The sequence below is a fragment of the Jaculus jaculus genome, chromosome 11 (genome assembly GCF_020740685.1).
Source record: "Jaculus jaculus isolate mJacJac1 chromosome 11, mJacJac1.mat.Y.cur, whole genome shotgun sequence".
Taxonomy (NCBI): Eukaryota; Metazoa; Chordata; class Mammalia; order Rodentia; family Dipodidae; genus Jaculus; species Jaculus jaculus.
In genome coordinates, this window is record NC_059112.1 from 36,048,601 (window position 1) to 36,064,070 (window position 15,470).

Here is a 15,470-nt window from a genome sequence, read left to right on the forward strand (position 1 = left end):
ATTTTATAATATAAATTCTACTTATATATTTCATATAAATTTTGTGTAAATATATTTCCATGATATAAATATAGAGATTATATATCAAATATATGTTTGTAAGTGAATATATTTTACATATTAGTATGTAGTTGTTTGGGCAGAAGCATTTACTTTAAACAGTAGGATGAAGAATTCTACCACTATAATAATGTTTTCCAGAAAAGAAACCACAGAAGGATGCAGGCAACTTGTTAGGTCTGGAGCTAGGAAAATAAAGAAATTCTTTTATTTTGTAACTTTTGGTCTCATAATGAAACACTATGATATTATTGTATTTTCATCATTAAATAACAAGTATGTGTGAATGTCGTTATATATAAGAATGTCATAAATACTATCATAATTTTGGGGCAAAAGAAGATATTGAGCAGAGTAAGAAGACAGTCCTTTGACCTTGACTGAGAAGGTGTGAACCATCAAGGAGATATGGAGGATGAGGAAGAAAGTGCTCAATGGGTTATGGTAAAAAATTCCAAAAACTGGACATATGCATACACAGTAATTATACATTGTGTGGTTTGCTTTGATATTCAAACTACATCAATGTAGCAATATATTGTGAATTTGTTTTATTATGGTTTAGGATAAGCAACGGGAAATGGGAAATGTCACGTTGGGATATCACTTTTTCTCAAATGGTCTGATATTAAGGAACCAATTTTTGTATATGATTGTAAGTAATGGTACTAATTTCCTTAGGTAATAATTGTCAACATTGGTGGGATATAATTAGTTGGGGAACTATAAATAATCCCAGAGCTCAGACCATTCCCCACAGCAATTAAATTGGAAGTTCTGGTATTGGGATCTAGACACCAGTACTTTTTAAAAGTATTTTTATTTTTATTTATTTATTTGAGAGAGAGAAAAAGACAGAGTGAGTGAGAGAGACAGAGAGAGAGAGAGAGAAAAAATGGGCACGCCAGGACCTCCAGCCACTGCAAACTCCAGACACATGCACCCCCTTGGGCATCTGGCTTACGTGGGTACTGGGTAATCGAACCTAGGTCCTTTGGCTTTGCAGGCAAGTGCCTTAACCACTAAGGCATCTCTCCAGCCCTTACATTAGTACTTTTTGAAAGTCCCTAGATGGCTAAAATATGAGGTCTGGCAGAGTGTCTGTGTTCTGGAGTAATATTAAACTTTATTAAATCAACTCTCTCCATGAAACATACATATATATGTGTTAGCATGTATCTTTTGTTTCTTGTCTTTCTATTCCCAAGATTTGTTTTGCACTTGGATTGTGGTGGTTGGATTCAGGTGTCCCCCATAAATTTAGGTGTTCTGAATGCTAGTTTACCAGCTGATGGAGATTTGGGAAATAATGCCTCTTGGAGGGAGTGTATTGTTGGGGTAGGCTTATAGGTATTATAGCCAGTTTCCTTTTGCCAGTGTTCCTGATATTGACGAGAGGGTGATGTCCACTCTCTGCTCATGCCCTCATTTCCCCCTGCCATCATGGAGCTTCCCGTCCAGCCTATAAACCACACTAACCCTCCTCCTACAACAAGCTGCTCTTGGATGGGTGATTTCTACCAGCAATGCCAACATGACTGCAGCAGTAAAGTGGTGCCAAGGAGTGGGATTGCTGCTAGACACCTGACTATGTGACTTTGGCCTTTTGGAGCAGATTTTCAAGAGGAATGTGGAAGGATTTGAAAACTTGGCCCAAGAGGCAGCTTGCAGTGCTGTAAGAACAGCTTGTTGGACTATTGTGGCCAGAATTGAAAAACCTGAATGCAGTAAGAACTATGGACTATGAGGCTTGGTTTCTGAGGGAGAGAAAGAGCTTTGCTTGGGTGGGCTAGCAGTTTGTGTGAGAAGCTTGCTGTTATGGCTATGTCCTGAGAAGTTATGTAGGGTTGCTTTATGTAGAAAGGAACTGGTATGAGCAGAGGGTTATGGCAAAGGAAGAAAAACCTTTGAGTGAACTGCTGCCCATTCAGCTTCAATTGAGCGATTGTGTCCTTTGAAATTGGGCCAGCTGACCTGCACTGGGGCAACAGGAAGAATGTAGATTCTCTTGAAGGGGCCTGAATTCTCAAGGAGTGTCCTGTTCTTCAAAGTCTGCCTTATTCCCCACCTGGATTAAAAAACTGTCACCTTACCTGGTATTGTGGACTATAAGAAATGCAGAAAAGAGAAGGTCATTGAGTTTGCAACACGGTCTTATGTCTTGGAAATACATGGGAAATGTGAAGCAGATTTGCTGGATGCTTGCAAGGAGACCCCATGGAGCCATGAGGATAAACTGGATTGCAGTGGAGCCCCAATGGAGATGCTGGGACCATGAGATGGCTGCTAAGGAGAGCTGCCTGCCCCAGATGAAGTTATCCAGGACTGTGAGTAGCCTATCTAGAGGGATGAAATTGGAACTCTAGAGACTGTTGCTGGTTAGAATTATCAGACTTGGAGATTTGTCATTGACTAGAATTGTTGGACTTGGAACTACAGTTTGATGTTTGTCCTGGTTGTTTTAAACTTGTATTGGTTGAATATTTCTTTGCTATACCCAATGCCATCTTTTTCAGTATGAATGTTTATTCTGGGCCGTTTTTTTTCAGGTTATTTTTTGGTATTATGGCTTAGTTAAAAGACCTTGGATTATGGGGATGAACATCACTGGAATTGATAAAAACTATGGACACTTTTAAAGTTGGATGAATATATTGCATTTTACATCACGTATGGTGACCAGTTTATGAGGGCCAAGGGCAGAATGTGGTGGTTTGATTCAGATGTCCTCAATAAATTTAGGTGTTCTGAATAATAGGTTCCCATCTGATGGAGATTTGGGAATTAACTGGGTACGGGCTTATGGGAGTTATAGCCAGTTTCCCCATGCCAGCATTTGGAACACTTTCCTGTTCCTATTGTTCACCTGATGTTGGTGAGGGGATGATGTCCATCCTCTGCTCATGCCAGTGTTTTCCTCTGCCTTGTCTATTCAGAAAACTTTATATTTTATTTACCATTAAAATAGATTTTGGTGCTTCCTTTTATTTTTTATTTGTTATTTTTATCATGGACAGATACACTGGTCTTGAATGGACACATTCTTTTACATCATTTCCCAGTGATATAAGCATGCACAAAGTTAGAATAAAATTTAATAGTACAGTATTTACATTTGGTGTACATGAAACCCTGTGCCGTAATATCATTTCACCTATTTTAGCACATTTTAGGTTGGTATTACAATACTCACAATGGTTACATAATCCTACTAAATCTTGAGACATGTATAAAGACCCCTTTTAACCCTCATCTTAGTTTTACAGATGAACTGAGAACCATAGCTCTCCAGGAGCTTGTGCAAGTTTGCACAGCTGGAAGGCCACAACATTCAGCTGTGTGACCAGAACTCTTGATTAGCATTTTAGCACTTCAGGGCTTGTCAAGCTTGTCATTCATCAATGTTACATCAGCCAGATGCTAGTGTACAGATTTTCAGATTCCTTTCCTTCGAAATGTGGAATAAGCCATTTTATTTTCTCACATCTACTGTTTTATACTCTTTGATTTACTGCACACCTAGGCTGCCACAGGCTGATTAGAAACAGGGAGTCAGGCAGACACAACCAAGCTACATAGATATTTCTAAGATTTTCTCTGTGATTATTCCACAAGTACTAACCTTTCAGCATGTTTTCCTGGGGTCTTTATAGACAAACTTGCCTTGAAAAACTCTCTGCAAGGCTCCTGATACATCATATATTAAAAAAAAATAAAATAAAACTCCTGATAAACCAAATAAATAGCAGTTTTTTTCTGATTGCTAGCTGGATCTTTTATTTCATAATCCAAGTAGAACTCATAAGAATTTTTTATGTTATTGGTGTTGAAAATAATTCTAATATCAATGTTATGACCTTCAGGGAGAATATGGTAATAATCTGGAAAAAAATCTTTTGTTTCTCTTTGTAGTCAAATCCAGAGTGAGGATTATAAATACCATATTGCTGCCAAATACATGGGCTTCTTTAGTTCCAGTTCTGAGAATTCCATGCACATTCTTTACTTTTCTCAGGACAGTGATATCTGCAGTCTGGTTCACTCCCAGCAATCCTGAGTGGGCGGGGCAGGGACTAGTAGAACAAAGTTAAATGTGGAGCCATAAGGTGAATGCCTTACACTCTAAAGTGTGCTATGGTGTTCAGTAGGTAAGGGTCATTAAGAGTGCATTTTGTGTAAAGTATCTCAGCTTACATTACATTTATCTGAAAAAAGTCTCCACCATAAGTTGAAGAACAATTGTACATGCTATAATAACATTTTGTTTGTACATGATGTATAGTAGGACCACAATATAAGAAGCAAATCATAAAATATAGAAGCTGTATATTAAAGCTATTTACAACTAATGAACTTTGTGTTACTACTTCTTATTTTAGGACTGCAGTTGACCATACCATATTAGTATTAGTAGTACTGCCATTTTACTCACTTCACGAAGGCATAAATTTAGGCAGCTGACTGTATTAATTTGCTAGTTGCATAAATGACTTCATAACTATTACCTTTAGCTGTTGGCAAATGCCTCCATGTTTCACATAAACTTGATATAGGTTATATTACTGAGTGACCAAAAATCTTCTTGCCTGATCAGATGGGCTACTCAGCTTTCAGAAGCTGTGACAAAACACTTGTGAAAAATAACTGAAAAGTGGTGAATCTTCACCTTCTTTCCTGGTTTCAGTTGTATCAATTCATGGTCATTCTGCCCTGTCACTCTGAGTATGTGGCCAGGAAGAACATCATGGCAGGGACATATGATGTTGGAGTTTCTTACCACAGGGCAGCCAGGAAGCAGACACAGTGACAGAGGAATGAGGCTCCAATATTTTCCTCAAGGATGACCTGCATGTGGGCTAACTTCCTTCTCTAGACCCCACCCCTTAAAAGTTTTACATCCTTCCCTTAGTGTCACAGGCTGGTAACCAAGTTTTTATTTCCAGCTTGGGGCTACCATCCACAATGAGCTTTTATTTTATTTTTTATACTTTGTTTTCTTTCTTAATTTTTTTGTTATCTTTAGCCCTCTTCATTCATTTTTGGTAACACAGGTCTTACCTAGTGTTATACCACACACTGAAGTGTGATTCCCCTAATTTTTTGGGGGGCAGGATTTAGGTTTATTTCAGACTATGAAAAACTAAAATTCCAAGCAAATTCAATCTTGCTTAAGGGAACATTGTAAAGTAACAATTCTTGGTATTACATGCCTCATATGATCCATTTCAAACCATAGAGAATGACATTGTTACATGTGTCACTGTTCCAAGAGAAAGACAAATCTGAACAGCTAAAACATCTTAAAAATGCACCAAGCCTATGAAGTCTCAAACAAAACTTGAATTTTCTGTACATACTCCTGTCAAATGAAATTATTTCCTGTACACCACTTGTGTTGCAAACTGGTCTTCTATTTTCTTTCATTTGACCTAGATCGGCTTCGAGACCTAGAGAAGGATCGAGACGGCTTGTGATTTCTCTCCCGAGACAGTGATCTCTCTCTTCTCCTATCTCTGGAAAGGGACCTGCTCCGGCTGCGAGAGAAGCTTCTCCTCCTTGGAGATCTGCGCCGAGGTGGAGGACTCCTCCTACGGTAATCATCTCGAGGACGACGACCCCAAGAGGGAGGTGGGCCACGATTTCGACTTCTTTTTTCACCATTCGACAGTTCCACTCTCACAAGGCAGCCACATAGTGTTCTTCCATCTAGCTCGCGGACAGCATCAGCTGCATCTCGGGGATCCTCAAATTCAACAAAAGCAAAGCCGGGAGGGTTTCTAGCAACCCACACACTTCGGAGTGGTCCATAATAGCCAAAAGCCCGTTCCAATTCAGTCTTGTTGCCATTGTTTCCAAGATTACCTACATACACCTTGCAGTCCAACGGACAAGAATCACGATGCATTTCGAGATCCTCGGGATCCCGACACCGACACCCTTCGAATCCACACAGGCTCCGACGAGGCCTAGCCGCCGCACCCCTCGGGCTCCACTTGGTTGTTTTTTGTTTTCTTTTCTTTTTCTCCCTCCCACCCTACAGGCCGCTCTCTTTATCCACTACGGCGTCCACGAAATGGCGACCTAATTTTTAAAATTTATTTTTATTTATATATTTGAGAGAGAGAGAGACAGAGAGAGAAAGAAGCAGAGAAAAAGAGAGAGAGAGAGGGAAAGAGAGAGAGAGAGGGAAAGAGAGAGAGAAAATGGGCACATCAGGTCCTGCAGCCACTGCAAATGAACTCCAGATGCATGTGCCACCTTGTGCATCTGGCCTATGTGGGTACTAGGGAATCAAGCCTCCAACCTGGATCCTTAGGCTTCACCAGCAAGTGCTTAGCCACTAAGCCATCTCTCCAGCCATATACTTTGTTTATGTGAGGTAGGGTTTCTCTCTAGCCCAGGCTTACCTAGAATTCTTTATGTAGTTCCATGTTAGCCTCAAACTCATAGTGATCCTCTTACTTCTGCGTCTCAAATGCTGGAATTAAAGGCATGAGCCATCATGCCCAGCTCCAAATTTCTAACATATGGAGTTTGGGTTCCATCTTTAATACAAACTATAACATAAGATGGATTAGTGACTAAACCAATTACAGTTTATATAGATGAATTCATTTTTGTCTGCAAGTTTCTTTCTTTAACAGACTTCTCTAGTACCTTCTGTAATCGTCAGTCTAGATCTTGGGTATCTGAGCTCCAGAGAGTCTGGGAGTATAATTATTGTTTGTTCCTCCAGAAACTGATATCCAAATGTAGCCTTGCAGAAAAGTAATCAGTATGTGATCAATGTCTATCATGGTTGTCCAGCTTTCCTGGTGAATGTAATCGGTACAACATTTGCTACAAAGAATCACAAATAGTTCTTGAAGGTATTATTATACTCATAGTCAACATTCTAGAACGTTTACTTCATTAATTTGTTGAACTCATTGGATATGCGTTTTGCCAAAGTAAAAGTCCACTATAATCTCCAAATAAATTAAATATATAAAATACATTAGTGTGGCATGGTGGCATATCTCTCTAATCCCAGTCTTAGGGAGGCAGAGGTAGGATGATTGCCATTTATTTGAGGACAACCTGAGACTACACAATGAATTCCAAGTCAGCTTGAGCTACAGTAAGACCCTAATTCAAAGAAACAAAACAAACAAAAAAACAAAAAAACTAGTGCTGGATTGACTGCTCAGTGGTTAAGGCACTTGCTTGGAATACCTAACAGCCTGGGCTTGATTTCCTAGTACTCATGTAAAACCAGATGCACAAAGTGATGCATGCATCTGGAGTTCACCTTCAGGGTCTAGAGACCCTGGTGTGCTTTCTCTCTCTTTTTGCAAATAAATAACTAAATAATATTAAAAGTAACAAAATATATCAGTATTTGTGAAGAGGGAAAGCAGGAAAAATGATTTTAATTGTAAGTTTTTATTACATGGAATATGTCTTACTTTTAATGATGAATAGTAAAGAAAATATAAAATCACAGAGGAAGGAAGCTGAAGATGAATCAGTCAAATTTGTAAAGACCTATGGCCATGTGGGCATTGAATATTGGGCAGTGGTTGTAAAGAATAGTCAATCCCATGAGCTGGATTTTCCCTCTGCACTATGAAGAAGACAGCTGTACCTCCATTTGATCACTGCATTAAAGATTAAAACTACTTTTGGATTCAGACATTCACCTGGAACAGAAACTTGAACATTACAATAATTATTAACATTTATTGGACACACACTACATGTCAGCCACTATTCTAAGTGTTTGCAATAATAACCTATGATTATTTATAAATGTCAAAAACCCTGTGAGGTAGAGTTACTATCATCTCCATTTTTCATATAAGGAGACTGAAACTTAACAAAACAAATCAGCTTTCTGACCTAGTAGGGGGTAGTACAAGAACTCAAAACACTTATTTGATTCCATAATTCACCTTGTAAACAACTCTTCAGTTCATTTGTTATGACATTGGAGAAAATACATATTGACAATCTATTATTGTCAAGACATGGGCCAATGAATGTCTAGGAGCAAGCAAGATAGTATCCTCATTCCATAGAGTTATTATCATATAGTAGGTGATCAGTAGATACAAATTAAATTATTTTAACTGATATGGTAAAATGTTTAAGGGCTATCTTGTCTTAAAATGTATAGTAACATTTTTCATCTATCTTTTTTCTGTTATCTCTATGTCTGCAGACCAATGAAATAGTGCTTGAATTTACTACATATTTTCCTTATTTATCTGAGAACTTTGAAACAGTAATAATTTACCCTATAGTACATTCAAGCAATAAGCATTAAGAACAAAACTAAATCACTGTACATAATTTAAGTTGATGTCTTCTTATTTTTCCCAAAACCTGTTTTTTAGTAATGATCAGTTAACTTTTTTTTATTTCTGGAGGTACCAGGGAATCTCCAAATTGGAATTTATCTGTATTATGTCTTCCAGATGAATCTCTGTACATACTGGAATATATGTGTCCCTTCTTCTAATGTCTAACAGTATTTAATGCTTGCCTCAGTGATAAAGAGAATTATCTCACTTATTCTAAAAGTCATGGTTTACTGCAGACACATTGCTGGTTCTTAGCCATGAATTCAGGTCTTATATTGTCTCCCAAATGCTTTGAAGATCCAAATGCCTTAAAGAGTCTTCCTGGCACCATCACTACTTCCCTAGTTCATGTAAACATTTACCTTCCCTGAGATTTTGCATTTCACATAAGACTTCTATTCAAGTCACTGCACTATGTGAAATGAGTGGAAATACAGAGGAGTCACAGTATTCCCTGAATATGATACTCCAAATCTGCAATATGTTGTTGGATTGTAGAAAACTGGTGCTGTTCCTAAATCACTGATTTCCTTTATCTCATTATGCAACTCTCACATATTATGGTGATGGCCAGAAAATTGAAGTTATCTGACATGAATATGCACTGTTTGTAAAGAAATATTGAAATGAACTATTACGTGTTTATCATACTTAGTTTATTGAAGCTCTTTTCTTCCATGCCTCCTTTTTAAGCCCTCTACCCCAGGAACATCTTCTGGAAATATAAGCCACTGCTTCTCTGAGAAGTTGGAGGGCTCTGAACATTTGTGCTTCTGGGAGTTTGTCTCAGGAGAGAGTTTCCTGCTTGCAAACAATAAGCTAGGTGGGTCTTGGAGTTTTACTCACTGTGACTTCTGTCATGTTAGAGCCATGGGAGTCAGTGACGTGCAGGAGTAGACACTCAAATCTGGGCCTTCCAAAAAGAGAACAGGGATTGTCAATAGGGAAGCAGTGATTGTTGGTAACATAAGAACAGTCTCAGTAAAGATGGGTGCTAACTCTTTATACAGGTCATTGAATATGTATGCCTGAGAAGATGCCATTAAGGATACCATGAGCTATTGAACTAAGACATATGAATTTTTCAATATTTTATTTATTTATTTACTAGAGAGGGAGAAAGAGAGAGTAAGAGTAAGAGAAAATGGGCATGCCAGGGTCTCTAGCCACTGCAAACAAACTCTATATGCATGTGCCACCATGTACGTCTGGTTTATTAGCCATCTTTTCAGCACAACCTAGGATTATTTTAATGTTAATTTTTTAAAAATATTTTTTTGCAAGCAGATAGAAAGAGAGAGAGAGAAAAGAGGAACAGACATAGAAAAGAGGCACACCAGAGCCTCCAGCTGCTGCAAACAAACTCCAGATATATGCATAACCTTGTGCATCTGGCTTTATATAGACACAGGTGAATCGAATTCTGGTAGCAAGGATTTGGAGGCAAGCACCTTAACTACTAAGCAATATCTCAAGCACAAACATATGATTATCAATAGTATTTAAGTAATTCAACTTCAACCTGAAACATATCATGTTCTTTTTCATAAATCATCTATCATGAATGTGATCTTCATGCAATCTCTACCTGCAATCTCCTCATGGCCTACCAGTGGCATTAAAATGCTTGTAAAAGTTAAAGCATTAGCTAAAGTCTGTATTGCTCTTGCAGGATCTTCAATTAAGTTTCCTGTTTATATTTTCTATGTCAAGCTTTCAGCAACAAAGTCTACAATGGCAAGGTGTACTTGGAATCTTATGGATTATAAAACATATCATTCCCCTGTACTTTTTATCTTCCATTCTTTTTGTGCTTCTTTTCACTTTCCCTGCATCATTTCCTATCTTTCTTTTCTTAAACAAATTTTTTTAAGTTAGTATTTTACATGATATTCTAGAGGTTATTATTTAAGTTATCATTTTGTTCTTGATGATTTTATCATGTAATCAATATAATTTGCCTGAACCCTGGAATTCATTTTGGTGTTTAGTCTCCTTTGTACAAAGATCAATTCATTTTCCAAGATCAAAACATAGATTTTTATCTACCCACTGTATCATATGTCTTCTTCTGTAATATACTTTAAATTTAATATGTAACTTTATATATAAATGATTAATTGTATATCTAATAAATTTAAGTTTAATAATAATTAAACACTTATTTTCATGATCATATTCAATGTTTTACAGAAACTTTTAAATATTTTATTTTTATTTATTTATTGGATAGAAGGAGAAAGAGATTTAAAAAAAAAGATATAAACAGAGAGAGAGAATATGGACATGTCAGGGCCTCTAGCCAGCACAAACAAGCTACAGATGCATATGTCACTTTGTGTATCTGGCTTATGTGGGATCTAGGGAGTCAAAGCTAGAACCTTAGGCTTCACAGACAAGTGCCTTAGCTGCTAAGCTAAGACATCTTTTTGGTCCTTATATAAACTTTTGCTCTTAGTTTTATGAGAATTGTTGACTTTTGCATAAGTCTGGGAGAACTAAAAATACAAAAAAAATATGTTTGTATGAGTTTCCTTAGACTGCCATAAGAAATTCCTGTAAAGATAATAGCCTGAAGCAACAAAAATTGGTTTTCTCTAACTGGAGATATGGCTAAGAGGTTAAAGCACTTCCCTATGAAACCTATATAAATCTATATGCACAAAGTGGCATATAATTCTGGAGTTCATTTGCAATGCTGCAGGCCCTGGTGTGCCCATTCTCTCTCTGTCTGTCGCTCACACCTCTATCTCTCTGCTTGAAAATAAATAAATAAATAAATAAATAAATAAATAAATAAAATAAAATAAATTGTTTGTTTCACAAGTGTATAGGAGACAGGCATGGTGTTGCACATATGTAATCCCAGCTTTCTGGCGTAATATGCAGGAAGATAGTGAATTTAAGTCTACCTTGGGTTACATAGCATGATCCTGTCTCAATAAGCAACTACAAATAAGTAAATGGATAATCAAGGGAAAACAAGAAGAGTTATACCCTCTTTATATATGCTCTAAAAGAAAATCCTTCCTGTCCTCTTTCAGCTTCTGGAGGCTAAGGCTATGTCTTGATGTGTGTAGTATAAATCAGGTTTCAACCTTTGCATTATATTCTCTTGTCATTGTGTCTATGTCTTATGTCAGGTAGTTCTGACTGGTTTTAGGAAGAACCTTGCCCATTATCATCTTCTCTCAATATGTAAATGATTACATCTGAAATGATTTTGTTTTAATTAACATGTATTACTTGCAGAAATTAATTTTCCACTAACATTGCCACATATGCCTATATTGTACATTGCTCAGTGTATTTATCCTACTAAACTTTCATACATGGAAACCTGTGGTTAATTAAGAGCAAATTAGTAAATTGGTGAGAGACATGAATATTGAGAGAACACTACTGAGTCCATGATATATTAGTCTGAAAGATGAATATATAAACATTGGCATAATATTTGAAAGATGCTCTAATCCAACACTAACAGCTCTACCTGGGCATGAGTTATTTACTGGGAGTTTCACAGGCAGCAACATCTCAAATATCAGCATTACTTTTATGAACTATGCTAGCTAAGGAAAGCAATTATAACCAAGATTCGTATTAACCAGGACTCTGTCCTTGTGACAGATATCTTAAAACATCAACTTAAAAAGAAAAAAAAAAAAGTTTTGTGCAGGCTCATGGTCAGAGCTTTCAGTTCAGGAACCCTTAGGTCCATGGATTTGGAGCCAGTGATGAGTCTTATCATCATGACACAGCACATATGAAAAGAAAGCTGTTCAGGAAGCTAGGGAAGCAATGAGGAACAGTACACCACCCATTCAGTGGGGGGAAAAAAATTCTCCCCTAACTCCCAAACTCTCACTACACACACACGCACACACACACACACACACACACACATATTTCCATATATAAATCTGAAATTTTGATTAACTGTCCTCCCACCCCTCTTCTCCTCTATCCCTCTGGTTAAAACATTCCCTCCTCCCATTATTCTCTTCTTTTACTTACATATCTACTATACCCTCCCTTTAAGCCTTCTCTATTCCCTCACTCTTAGGCCCTTTCTAGATTCCTGGTTTCTACTACTGACTTTTATTCCAACTCAAATACAAATATAAGCATTTGAATTTAGGAACCACATATGAGAAAGAACATGAGGCACTTGATTTTCTAAGCCAGGCTTACCTCACTTTTATAGATTCCTCTATTTTCCTGAAAATTTCATTTTTCTTTACAGATGAGCAAAACTTCATCATGTAAATATACCACTTATTCATTATTCGTTCATCAGTTGAAGGACATGTAAGTTGGTTCCATTTCCTCTTTTGAGTAGAGCAGCAATGAACAAAGATGAGCAAGTATCTCTATAGTAATAAGGAAACTTCTTAGGGTATATGCCAAGAATTGGTATAGTTGGGTCACGTGTATATCTATTCTTAGCTATCTCAGAAACCTCCACACTGATTTCCAAAGTGGCTTTACCTTCTTTTTTTTTTTTTTTTTTTTTTTTTTTGATCTTTAGTCTTTTTTTTCCCATTGCTAGGCACAAATTTCTCCACTGAACTACATCTCTAGTTCTTTATAGTTTTCTAAATAGATAGCAATCTTTCTAATTTTCTGTTTTTATGTTGTTTTATGTTTTTGAGTCAGAGTCTCACTATACTCAATACTGACCTGAAACTCACTCTGTACCTCAAACTGGTTCAAATTCACAGAAATCTTCCTACTTCAGTATTGTGAGTTTTGGGACTATTGTATTTTGGCCAACTAACTTTAATTTGAGTGTGTGTACATATGGGCATACATGTGCCATGAAATATACGTGGATGTCAAAGGATAACCGTGAGGTGTCTTTGTTCCACCTTCTCAGACAGGGTTTATTGTTATCAGAAACCCAAGCATCTAACTGTACCAAGCATTATGTGAGTTCTTGAGAACTGAATCCCTGCTGGTAGGCTTTGCAAGCAATTGCTATTAATAACTGTGTCATTTGTCTAGCCCCAAGCAATCTTTGATGATGATTTTCTTTGCAGCTTTCTGACTTCTAACTACGTTTTCGCACACATATGTTAAAAATGCAACAGCTGAATTGTTAAAATTATATTAAATTTTCTGTTTCCTTCCTTTGCAATCATTACCCATGCCAATACATATTATTTATAAAATTATAATAACTGTAAGGGTTAATAAGACTGGGGTCTCAGCAATCATTAGAGTCACAGAAATAATTGGGACATGCTCGCCCTGGAACAGGCTTGATCTCAGAGGAAATTCTTTTGGGTTGTAAATAACTTCCTAAACCACAATTTGATAAGGTCACCATGGCTCAGGAGCCATGGAAACCTACTATTATCAAAGAACTGGTCAAAACCTGAGTCTTACATGAGAAAACAAGTCAGCAAAGGAAATGACCCTGTTATATCCCTTTCCCTTCTCCTTTCCCCCATTATCTGTTCCGCTTGCCCCTTGCTTTAAATATTCGGTTCAGCTGCTTCTGAAAACAGCATGGCAGCCTCAGACCTATGGAATGGGGCTGGCTGCCCTTCACTCTTACTTGCTCTCTAATAAAGAACAGCCTGCTGTTTATTTTGTACATTCTTTCTCTCTTTATTTTCATGTCTCTCTAGTAGTTGGTTCAGCCTCAACTCTGATTCAACAATTAACAAATAATAATAATAGTAATAATAAATGATGGAGGGGCTGGAGAAAGTGTTCAGTGGTTAAGGCACTTGCCTGAAAAGCCTAATGACCCAGGTTTGATTCCCCAGTAGCTATGTAAAGCCAGATACACAGAGTGGAATGTGCATCTGGAATTTGTTTGCAATGACTGCAGCCCTGGTGTGCCCATATTCTCATTGTGCCCCCCTTCTCGGCTTGGAAATAAATAAATAAAAATATTTTTCAAAAATAACAATAGAATAAAAATAAACAGAATAGGCCAGTATAGTAGTCAGCTTCAGTTGAGGGGATGAACCTCCAGACCTGGCACAATTATGGAGGAAGGGATTTATTGAAGCTTACAGATACAGGAAAAGTTCCATAATGGAAGATGAAGCTGGCTCCTTTCACAGGTCCAAGGAGAGGGAGAGGGAGAGAGAGTGAGAAAGAGAGACAGAGAGAGAGAGAGAGAGAGAAGCAAACACCACCACAAGCTCACTTTAGGATCTCCAGGTAAAGCTCCAGCATTTTGCATATCTTTAGATTGGAATTCTAAATCCACCTGCACACCTTAGGGCTGGAACCTAGGATGAGCCCACAGTGAAACCTCCATCAGCCAGGTGGCTGGAGATCCAAATTACAATCCTTAATAAACTCCTGAATCTATTGGGGGACAGCCACTCAAACCCCCACAGCCAGGGAGGTAATTCAGTGTGAAAAGTGCTTGCCATGGTAGCATGAGGACCAAAATTCATATTCTCAGATTCCACTTAAAATGCTGGGGGTGTGGCTATAAAGCCATCACTAGAGAAGCAGAGACATGGTATCCCTGGCAATTACTAGCCCAATCTGTCGACTTTAGGGTTAGAGAGAGACCTTGTCTCAAAGAAGAAGGTTGCAAACAATTGATCAAGATACCTACCCTCAACTTTTGACCTCCACATCCACACACTTGAATGCATATCTGCATACATGCCTGCACCCACATCCATATGAACATACATGCATACTTCATGCATATATGCATGCAAAATGCAAATATACGAATCTTTATTTGGTAAGGCAGTTTGTTGGTTGGCCAACTATTTGGTTAAAAATTACACATAATAGAATAAGAAAAAAAAAATCTTTGAACCAAACTTGATGAGTTTGAATTATATAGTGTAAACTGTTGGAGAGTTGGTGGTTTTATTTTATAAGTGCTATTGACTTAATTTCTCCCTGATTTTATAACAAAGACTGAGCAATTTATAAACAACAGCAATTGTGTTTGCCATTCTTTATGTCCAGAAAGTCTAAGATCAAAATACTCATGGAGTCAATGGCATTCTCACGTGGTGGGAATCTTAGAGACAATTGTGTGAAGCCTTATGAATTGATGATTCTCAGTCACAAAAT

General features: G+C 37.5%; 1 protein-coding gene across 1 annotated transcript; it reads right to left on the reverse strand.

Moving 5' to 3' along the window:
* Positions 1–5,165: 5,165 nt before the first annotated feature.
* Positions 5,166–6,122, reverse strand: LOC123453264 (serine/arginine-rich splicing factor 3-like). Its single transcript, XM_045130037.1, has one exon. It carries the CDS (start codon positions 5,963–5,965, stop codon positions 5,471–5,473), a length of 495 nt encoding a protein of 164 aa, XP_044985972.1. The 5' UTR covers positions 5,966–6,122; the 3' UTR covers positions 5,166–5,470.
* Between the last annotated feature and the right edge of the window lie 9,348 nt (positions 6,123–15,470).